The 11428-nt window shown below is 42.5% G+C and overlaps 1 protein-coding gene across 1 annotated transcript in view; it reads right to left on the bottom strand.

Moving 5' to 3' along the window:
• Positions 1 to 212: 212 nt before the first annotated feature.
• SPMIP7 (sperm microtubule inner protein 7) overlaps positions 213 to 11428 on the bottom strand; it is a 68542-nt gene continuing 57326 nt past the window's right edge. Inside the window, exon 9 of the mRNA XM_045788534.2 lies at positions 213 to 401. Coding sequence (XP_045644490.2) covers positions 278 to 401 — 124 coding nt within the window. The 3' untranslated portion in view covers positions 213 to 277. The remainder of the gene's footprint in view (positions 402 to 11428) is intronic.

The raw sequence follows: 11428 nt of genomic DNA, 5'->3' as shown, positions 1-11428 counted from the left end.
AAAGAGGAATCTTCTAGAAATGGAACCGCTGCTACTGAAGTCTTCCAGAAAATCTTGGCTGCCATCATGGAATGGTGGCACTCCAGGGCTGGGTCAGGCAACTGACTGGGGTTGGGGTCCAGGATACTCTACCTCAGGCAGAAAAGAGCACCAGACCTCATCCGACCTCTGCGGACACACCCAGAACGTGCCTGGGTCTTTTATTTCCTCATCGTACCATATGTGGTGCCTCCCCAAGGCTGAGGTTCATAAGTCCCACTCAGAGGGCAGGCCCTTGTCAGTAGCCTACAGTTTCCTGTTGCTTCTTATTGAAGGGATTGTAGGGTTTTACAGTTGTGACCATTTGAGACAGCGGAGCCTGGTGACGGAACACGTCAACTTCCATTTCTTTCCGTAAGACACTATAAAGGGGTGGAGAAAAAAAAAAGAAAAAAAGTGATCCATAAAATATACATAAAAATATATAACCTCATCTGTTTTCCAACCAATGACACACATGTGTAGGAGAGCACATAACAGAAAGAGACTGGGAATGATTAATCCTTGTGTGCACTGTTTCATTTATTGTATCACGTGCAGTATATTGTAATCAGTTTCATTGACTGAAAATCTCCCCTGTGCCTAGAATTACAGTAGGTGCTAAGAACAAATAGAATAGAAAATGTAGTCAAAAGGAGGTACTCAAACGTTACAACACAAAGTCTTTATGGGGGCAAGCCTGGGGCAAGAGGCACAGAGAGTCACCTCTCTGGGCTGAGAAAGGACATCCCCCAGAGTCTATGTCAGCGAGGCGTTAAGTGAGTCATGATGAAAGCAGGGTGGTAGATAAAGAAGGGGTACAGGGGAGAGGGAGTTAAGATGGCAGAGGAGTAGGGAACTCCTTTTTCAGTCAGTCCCCTGAGTCGAGTTGGATAGGTACCAGACCAGCCTGAACATCCACGGAATCAGCCTGAGACTCAGGAAGATACATCTGGATCTCTAAAAATGAACATCTCCAGCATGGAGTATTGAGGTACTAAGCGGGGAGCCATGAAACTGTGCACAGATATCGGAAGATAAACGGAAGGGGGAGGGAGCCGCCGTGTTTGGGTGCCGGGAAGCCGTAGCCACCTGCATGGGGGAGCGGGCGGACTCACGGACCAGCACCCGCAAGAGAGCAGACTGAGACCGTGAGCCAGGGAACACGCTCGACCAGACTGAAAACCTGAGCTCCGGTAGGCTCACTGGAACCAGACTGAGACCAGGAGCTCCAGGAGCGCGCAGGGGCGGCAGGCGGCTGGCGGTGTTAGAAACAAAAAGGACAGAGATGCGCCGGCCCTGGAAGTGAGGGCTGAGACGCCAGGTATGGGGCGCACATCCCGGGACGCTGCAGGGTTGAGCAGCACCAACAGAAACCGAGTTAAAGTGGCCAGAACATCAGTGGAGAACGGTCGCAATCCCTCTGTTCTGAGACAGAGGCTGAGATTCGGCCACTGCTCCTCTGACTCTCAGAAGAGGCACAGCAAACCACCAGGGAAAGCCGCCAGTGAACAAAAGTCTGGAAATACCGGCTCACAGTGTGCCCATTCCCATTCCCCCTCGCAGGGGACACGAAGAATCTGCCCAAATAGGGTTGCCTGAGTATGGGCACTGCAGGCCCCTTCCCCAGAAGGCAGGCTGAAAAATCAAGAAGCCCACATACCTAAGATCCCTATAAAACAAGGGCGCACGGCCTGGGTCCCGGTCAATAATTTGAGCTCTGGACAACCCCGCAACCTCTCCTCATCAGAATGACGAGAAGGAGAAACTTCCCCCCCCTCCAGCAAAGAAAAGACAATGAGTCTGTGGCCTCTGCCACAGAACTAATGGATATGGATATAACCAAATTATCAGAAATGGAATTCAGAGTAACAATGGTCAAGATGATGTGCAGACTTGAAAAAAGTATTAACGAAAATGTTAATGAGAATATAGAATCTCTAAGGGTGGAAATGAGAGCGAATCTGGCAGAAATTAAAAATTCTATGAGCCAAATGCAGTCAAAACTAGAGGCCCTGACATCCAGGGTGAATGAGGCAGAAGAACATATCAGCGAATTGGAGGATGGGTTAGTAGAAGAGAAAGCTAAAATAGAATCTGGACTCAAAAAAATCCACGCTCAGGAATGTAGGTTACGGGAGATTACTGACTCAATGAAACGTTCCAATGTCAGAATCATTGGCATCCCTGAGGGGGTAGAGAAAAACAGAGGTCTAGAAGAGATATTTAAATAAATTGTAGTTGAGAACTTCCCTAATCTAGTAAAGGAAACAAACATTCAGGTCCAAGAGGCAGAGAGGACCCCTCCCAAGCTCAACCATGACAAACCTACGCCACGTCACGTCATAGTGCAATTTGCAAATATTAGATCCAAGGATACAGTATTGAAAGTGGCCAGGGCAAAGAAATTTCTCACATACCAAGGCAAAGGTATCAGAATTACGTCAGACCTGTCTACACAGACCTGGAATGAGAGAAAGAGTTGGGGGGGGCATTTTTAAAGCTCTTTCAGAGAAAAACATACAGCCAAGGATCCTTTATCCAGCAAGGCTGTCATTCAGAATTGATGGAGAAATAAAGACCTTCCAGAATCGCCAGTCATTGACCAATTTCATAACCTTGAAACCAGCCCTACAGGAGATATTAAGGGGGGTCCTATGAAGGTAAAAAGGCCCCAAGAGTGATACAGAACAAAGTCACAATCGATAGAAACAAAGACTTTACTGACAAATGGCATCATTAAAATCATATCTCTCAATATTCAGTCTCAATGTAAATGGCCTAAATGCTCCCATAACGCCACAGGGTTGCAGATTGGATAAAAACACATGACGCATCCATTTGCTGTCTACAAGAGACTCATTTTGAACCTAAAGATTCATTCAGACTGAAAGTAAAGGGATGGAATACCATCTTTCATGCCAATGGACCTCAAAAGAAAGCTGGGGTAGCGCCCTTCAGCAGATGACTGGATTAAGGAGTTGTGTTCCATATATACAATGGAATATTACTCAGCTATCAGAAAGAACGAATTCTCAACATTTGCTGCAACATGGACGGCACTGGAGGAGATAATGCTAAGTGAAATAAGTCAAGCAGAGAAAGACAAATATCATACGATTTCTCTCATCTATGGAACATAAGAAATAGGATGATCGGTAGGGGAAGAAAGGGATAAAGAAAGGGGTGTAATCAGAAGGGAGAATGAAACATGAGAGACTATGGACTCTGAGAAACAAACTGAGGGCCTCAGAGGGGAGGGGGGTGGGAGAATGGGATAGACCGGTGATGGATAGTAAGGAAGTCACGTATTGCATGGTGCACTGGGTGTTATACGCAACTAATGAATCATCGAACTTTATATCGGAAACCGAGGATGTACTGTACGGTGACTAACATAATATAATAAAAAATCATTAAAAAAAAAAGAATAATATAGTGTCCTTTTGTGTCTCTAACTATAGTCTTTACTTTAAAATTCAATCTGTCTGATATGAGAATTGCTACCCCAGCTTTCTTTCTTTTTTTTTTTTTAATGATTTTTTATTATATTATGTTAGTCATCATACAGTACATCCCCGGTTTCCGATATAAAGTTCGATGATTCATTAGTTGTGTATAACACCCACTGCGCCATGCAATACGTGTCCTCCTTACTACCCATCACCGGTCTATCCCATTCCCCCACCCCTCTCCCCTCTGAGGCCCTCAGTTTGTTTCTCAGAGTCCATAGTCTCTCATGTTTCATTGCCCCTTCTGATTACCCCCCCTTTCTTTCTCCCTTTCTTCCCCTACCGATCATCCTATTTCTTATGTTCCATAGATGAGAGAAATCATATGATATTTTCTTTCTCTGCTTGACTTATTTCACTTAGCATTATCTCCTCCAGTGCCGTCCATGTTGCAGCAAATGTTGAGAACTCGTTCTTTCTGATAGCTGAGTAATATTCCATTGTATATATGGACCACAACTTCTTAATCCAGTCATCTGTTGAAGGGCATCTCGGTTCCTTCCATGATTTAGCTATTGTGGACAATGCTGCTATGAACATTGGGGTGCATATGGCCCTTCTCTTCACTACATCTGTATCTTTGGGGTAAATACCCAGTAGTGCAATGGCTGGGTCATAGGGTACCTCAATTTCTAACTTTTTAAGGGACTTCCACACTGTCTTCCAGAGTGGCTGTACCAACTTGAATTCCCACCAACAATGTAGGAGGGATCCCCTTTCTCCACAACCTCTCCAGCAATTGTTGTTTCTTGCCTTGTCAATGTTTGCCATTCTAATTGGCATAAGGTGCTATCTCAGTGTGGTTTTGATTTGAATTTCCCTGATGGCTAATGATTTTGAACATTTTTTCATGTGTCTGTTAGCCATTTGTATGTCATCATTGGAAAAGTGTCTGTTCACATCTTCTGCCCATTTTATGATTTATTTGTTTCTCGTGTATTGAGTTTGAGAAGTTCTTTATAGATCTTGGATACCAGTCTTTTATCTGTAGTGTCATTTGCAAATATATTCTCCCATTCCGTGGGCTGCCTCTTAGTTTTTTTGACTGTTTCCTTGGCTGTGCAGAAGCTTTTTATCTTGACGAAGTCCCACAAGTTCATTTTATCTTTTGTTTCTCTTGCCTTTGGAGATGTGTCATGAAAAAGTTTGATTTGGCCGATTTCGTAGAGGTTGCTGCCTATGTTCTCCTCTAGGATTTTGATGGATTCCTGTCTCACATCGAGGTCTTTCATCCATTTGGAGTTTATCTTTGTGTATGGTGTGAGAGAGTGGTCAAGTTTCATTCTTTTGCATGTAGCTGTCCAACTTTCCCAGCACCATTTTTTGAAGAGACTGCCTTTTTTCCACCGGATGTTTTTTCCTGCTTTATCAAAGATAAAGAGCCGAGGGTCCATTTCTGAGTTCTCTATTCTGTTCCATTGTTCTATGTGTCTGTTTTTGTGCCAGTACCATGCTGTCTTTGTGATCACAGCTTTGTAGTACAGCTCGAAATCCGGCATTGTGATGCCCCCAGCTTTGTTTTTCCTTTTCAACAGTTCCTTGGCGATTCGGGGCCTTTTCTGGTTCCACACAAATTTAAGGACTATTTGTTCCAGTTCTTGAAAAATGTCCTTGGTATTTTGATTGGGATAGCATTGAAAGTGTAGATTGCTCTGGGTAGCATGAACATTTTAACTATGTTAATTCTTCTGATCCATGAGCATGGAATATTATTCTTAAAGGATGTATCCAAAAAGTGGATATGACAATTATAAATATATATGTCCCCAACAGGGGAGCAGCAAGATACACAAGCCAACTCTTAACCACAATAAAGAGACATATAGATAAAAATACACTAATAGTAGGGGACCTCAACACTCCACTATCAGCAATAGACAGATCACCTAAGCAAGAAATCAGCAAAGAAACAAGAGCTTTGAATGCCATACTCAACGAGTTGGACCTCATAGATATATATAGAACACTACACCCCAGAACCAAAGAATACTCATTCTATTCTAATGCCCATGGAACATTCTCAAGAATAGACCATGTTCTGGGTCACAAAACAGGTCTCAACTGATACCAAAAGACTGAAATTATTCCCTGCATATTCTGAGACCACAACACTCTGAAATTGGAACTCAACCACAAGGAAAAATTTGGAAGAAACTCAAACACTTGGAGAATAAGAACCATCCTGCTCAGGAATGATTCGATAAACCAGGAAATCAAAAATCAATTTAAACAATTTATGGAGACCAACGAGAATGAAAACACAATGGTCCAAAACTTATGGAATACTGTAAAGGCAGTCCTAAGAGGGAAATACATAGCCATCCACGCCTCACTCAAAAGAATAGAAAAATCTAAAATGCAGTTTTTATATTTTCACCTCAAGAAGCTGGAACAGCAACAGAGGGACAGGCCTAATCCATGCACGAGGAAGCAGTTGACCAAGATTAAAGCAGAAATCAATGAATTAGAAATCAGGAGTACAGTAGAGCAGATCAACAGAACTAGAAGCTGGTTCTTTGAGAGAATTAATAAAATTGACAGACCACTGGCAAGACTTATCCAAAAGAATAGAGAAAAGACCCAAATTAATAAAATTATGAATGAAAAAGGAGAGGTCATAACCAACACCAATGAAATTGGAAGGATTATTAGAAGCTTTTATCAACAGCTTTATGCCAATAAATTAAGCAATCTGGAAGAGATGGAGGCCTTCCTGGAAACGTATAAACTACCAAGACTGAAACAGGAAGAAATTGATTTTTTAAACAGGCCAATTAATTATGAAGAGATTGAGTCAGTGATAAACAACCTTCCAAAAAACAAAACTCCAGGCCCAGATGGTTTTCCTGGGGAATTCTACCAAACATTCAAAGAAGAAATAATACCTATTCTCCTAAAGCTATTTCAAAAAACAGAAACAGAAGGAAAGCTGCCAAACTCATTCTATGAGGCCAATATTACCTTGATTCCCAAACCAGGCCAAGGCCCCATCAAAAAGGAGAATTATAGACCGATTTCCCTAATGAATATGGAGGCCAAAATTCTCAACCAGATCCTGGCTAATAGAATCCAACAGTACATTAAAAGGATTATCCATCATGACCAAGTGGGATTCATCCCTGGGATACAAGGGTGGTTCAACATTCACAAATCTATGTGTCTTAGATTTTATCCAGAAAGAAAAATTCAAAAATCATATGATTCTCTCAATAGATGGAGAAAAAGCATTTGACAAAATACAGCATCCTTTCCTGATTAAAACCCTTCAGAGTGTAGGGACAGAGGGTACATTCCTCAAGCTCATAAAAACCATCTATGAAAAGCCTACAGCAAATATCATTCTCAATGGGGAAAAGCTAGAAGCCTTTCCCTTAAGATCAGGAACATGACAAGAATGCCCACTCTCGCCACTATTATTCAACATAGTACTAGAAGTCCTTGCAACAGCAATCAGTCAACAAAAAGGGATAAAAGGTATCCAAATTGGCAAAGAAGAAGTCAAACTGTCTCTCTTTGCAGATAACATGATACTCTATATGGAAAACCCAAAAGAATCCACTCCCAAACTATTAGAAGTTATAGAGCAATTCAGAAATGTGGCGGGATACAAAATCAATGCTCAGAAATCAGTTGCATTTCTATACACGAATAATGAGACTGAAGAAAGAGAAATTAGGGAATCCATCCCATTTACAATAGCACCAAAAACCATACGTTACCTTGGAATTAACTTAACCAGAGACGTAAAGGACCTATATTCTAGAAACTACAAATCACTCTTGAAAGACATTGAAGAAGACACAAAAAGATGGAAAAATATTCCATGCTCATGAATCGGAAGAATTAACATAGTTAAAATGTTCATGCTACCCAGAGCAATCTACACTTTCAATGCTATCCCAATCAAAATACCAAGGACATTTTTCAAGAACTGGAACAAATAGTCCTTAAATTTGTGTGGAACCAGAAAAGGCCCCGAATCGCCAAGGAACTGTTGAAAAGGAAAAACAAAGCTGGGGGCATCACAATGCCGGATTTCGAGCTGTACTACAAAGCTGTGATCACAAAGACAGCATGGTACTGGCACAAAAACAGACACATAGAACAATGGAACAGAATAGAGAACTCAGAAATGGACCCTCGGCTCTTTATCTTTGATAAAGCAGGAAAAAACATCCGGTGGAAAAAAGGCAGTCTCTTCAAAAAATGGTGCTGGGAAAGTTGGACAGCTACATGCAAAAGAATGAAACTTGACCACTCTCTCACACCATACACAAAGATAAACTCCAAATGGATGAAAGACCTCGATGTGAGACAGGAATCCATCAAAATCCTAGAGGAGAACATAGGCAGCAACCTCTACGAAATCGGCCAAATCAAACTTTTTCATGACACATCTCCAAAGGCAAGAGAAACAAAAGATAAAATGAACTTGTGGGACTTCGTCAAGATAAAAAGCTTCTGCACAGCCAAGGAAACAGTCAAAAAAACTAAGAGGCAGCCCACGGAATGGGAGAATATATTTGCAAATGACACTACAGATAAAAGACTGGTATCCAAGATCTATAAAGAACTTCTCAAACTCAATACACGAGAAACAAATAAATCATAAAATGGGCAGAAGATGTGAACAGACACTTTTCCAATGATGACATACAAATGGCTAACAGACACATGAAAAAATGTTCAAAATCATTAGCCATCAGGGAAATTCAAATCAAAACCACACTGAGATAGCACCTTATGCCAATTAGAATGGCAAACATTGACAAGGCAAGAAACAACAATTGCTGGAGAGGTTGTGGAGAAAGGGGATCCCTCCTACATTGTTGGTGGGAATTCAAGTTGGTACAGCCACTCTGGAAGACAGTGTGGAAGTCCCTTAAAAAGTTAGAAATTGAGGTACCCTATGACCCAGCCATTGCACTACTGGGTATTTACCCCAAAGATACAGATGTAGTGAAGAGAAGGGCCATATGCACCCCAATGTTCATAGCAGCATTGTCCACAATAGCTAAATCATGGAAGGAACCGAGATGCCCTTCAACAGATGACTGGATTAAGAAGTTGTGGTCCATATATACAATGGAATATTACTCAGCTATCAGAAAGAACGAGTTCTCAACATTTGCTACAACATGGACAGCACTGGAGGAGATAATGCTAAGTGAAATAAGTCAAGCAGAGAAAGACAACTATCATATGATTTCTCTCATCTATGGAACATAAGAAATAGGATGATCGGTAGGGGAAGAAAGGGATAAAGAAAGGGGGGGTAATCAGAAGGGGGAATGAAACATGAGAGACTATGGACTATGAGAAACAAACTGAGGACTTCAGAGGGGAGGGGGGTGGGGGAATGGGATAGACCGGTGATGGGTAGTAAGGAGGGCACGTATTGCATGGTGCACTGGGTGTTATACACAACTAATGAATCATCGAGCCTTACATCGGAAACCGGGGATGTACTGTATGGTGACTAACATAATATAATAAAAAATCATTTAAAAAATAAATAAATAAATAAATAAATTAAAAAAAAAAAAGTTGTGGTCCATATATACAATGGAATATTACTCAGCTATCAGAAAGAACGAATTCTCAACATTTGCTGCAACATGGACGGCACTGGAGGAGATAATGCTAAGTGAAATAAGTCAAGCAGAGAAAGACAAATATCATATGATTTCTCTCATCTATGGAAATAAGAACTAGGAAGATCGGTAGGGGAAGAAAGGGATAAAGAAAGGGGTGTAATCAGAAGGGTTAATGAAGCATGAGAGACTATGGACTCTGAGAAACAAACTGAGGGCTTCAGAGGGGAGGGGGTGGGGGAATGGGATAGACTGGTGATGGGTAGTAAGGAGGACATGTATTGCATGGTGCACTGGGTGTTATATGCAACTAATGAATCATCGAACTTTACTTTAAAATCCAGGGTTGTACTGTATGGTAACTAACATAATATAATAAAAAAACATTAAAATTAAAAAAAAGAAGGGGTGCAGGGAGACAGAGGTGGGACGGCATAGTGGATGTGGGGAGAGGCTCAGGGTAGGGGTGGGACAATCCACATGTAAGGCTGAGAGTGGGTTTCCCCCTGCCAGTGGGGTTTAGCTGACTGCCCTCACATGACATCCTTAACCTCACATGTCTTAGTTTGCTCATTTAGCCAGCAGGAATAATGCTGTCTACTAAGTCTGTTGTAGGAATTAAAAGAAAATAAAAATAGAGAACACTATACAAATAATGCTTTCCCAACTTCTATTCATACCCTGAAGTGTTCTTCCCAGTGTGGACACAGGTCAAGCCAACTCTCTTGAAAAACTATATACAGCCAGTGGCAATTTTGCTGTGAATTTGCTATTTGAATCCCACACATAGTGTGGTGTTCATATGTGGCAAAAGTTAAAGAGCACACAGCAACTTAAAGTGTTTTTTTTAATGCTATGATTTTTTTTTAAAGATTTTTATTTATTTGCAAGAGAGAGAGAGAGCATGAGTAGGGGTTGGGGGAAAGGGCGGAGGGAGAGAGAAGCAGGAAGCCTCATGCAGGGCTCAATCCCAGGACCCCAGTATCATGATCTGAATCAAAGGCAGATGCTTCACTGACTGAGCCACTCAGGCCCCCTTTTTTAATGCTATGATTATCATGAAGTCATAATATTTTATTATGTTGTGGAAAATGGCTGTTGAAGTGCAAACTCAAGCTTTTATGCAGGTGGAATTCTGGTGTGAGGGAAACACCAGACTGTCATGGAAACAGGATGAGGAAAAACACCCATGTGCATTCCCTTGCTCTTGAAAAGGGAGATTCACAACATCGGTCTCCCCCACCTCCTGCACCCCTGCCCCTCACTTCAATCTCATCCAGTAATCTCTTTCCTTGCTATTCTCATCTCAATATCAGTCTAAGACACAGTTGTCCTATACACCTTGCTCAAAATGTGTTACTGGGACCACATGGACCACAACCCCTTGGCATCAGCATTCAAGGCCTAAACTTCTTAATCCTGGACCCCCACTGCAGCCTCCTAGGCACAAAGATCCATGGCAAATGCACCAGCCCACCCTCTGTATGAAATGGTGTCAATGGTCTCTTCTCTCCTGGTGGTCTTACCAGGCTTCCTCTGGTGGGCAGGAACATTGTTGACTGGCAACGTTGGAATTGGAGGCTGCTGGGTTTCTTCCCAAGCAGGAGGGAGGGAGCAGTGTTGAAGAGGGAAGGATGTGCTCAGAGGGAAGAATGAACTTTTGGGAGAGCAAGACCTTGTCTTTGGGGGAAAGGAGACAGAAGCAGTGGTGGCAGGAGAGATTCTGATGTTGGGGGAGGGAGGGGAGAATCCAGCAGAACACTTGGAGGTGGGCTACATGCACAAGCAGCCTAAGTGGCCACCACGGGGCAGTGAAGGCTCCTAGCAGCAGTGAGGCTGAATACCAGAGCCGGGGTTCAGGAGTGCCCAGGGCATGTCCATGTGCAGACAGCCTCTCAGAAACAACAGGAAAATGGAGCAGATCAGTCAGACACCATCAGGAGGAAGTTAGCTCACTAAGTTCTCATGATACTCATCAGAGAGAGACCTCGACTCCCACTTTCACAGGGAATTTTCGGCAAAAATACGTTACATATCGTGTCATAAAAATTGAGAGGTGATGCTTCATGATGGAGAACCTCACAGGCCCGATGTTCTCTGATCTCAAGGGCCAGGGGAACTCCTTATGTTAGAAAGAGCTCTTTAAAATCTGAACACTCCACTGTGTTTTCTCACTGCCAAGCCCTAGTGCCTGTCAGATGCTGCCATCGGGGGCAGGCACAGGGATGGAGATCTGGACACCTGGTTCAACACAGGTTGGTTGCTTCCTTGTGAGTGATCCTTGGGTTGCTGCCACTGTCTGTT

This window comes from Ursus americanus, chromosome 3 (genome assembly GCF_024610735.1).
Source record: "Ursus americanus isolate L20-20 chromosome 3, mUrsAme1.1.p, whole genome shotgun sequence".
Classification (NCBI taxonomy): domain Eukaryota; kingdom Metazoa; phylum Chordata; class Mammalia; order Carnivora; family Ursidae; genus Ursus; species Ursus americanus.
This window is presented reverse-complemented; position numbering and strand designations above follow the sequence as displayed.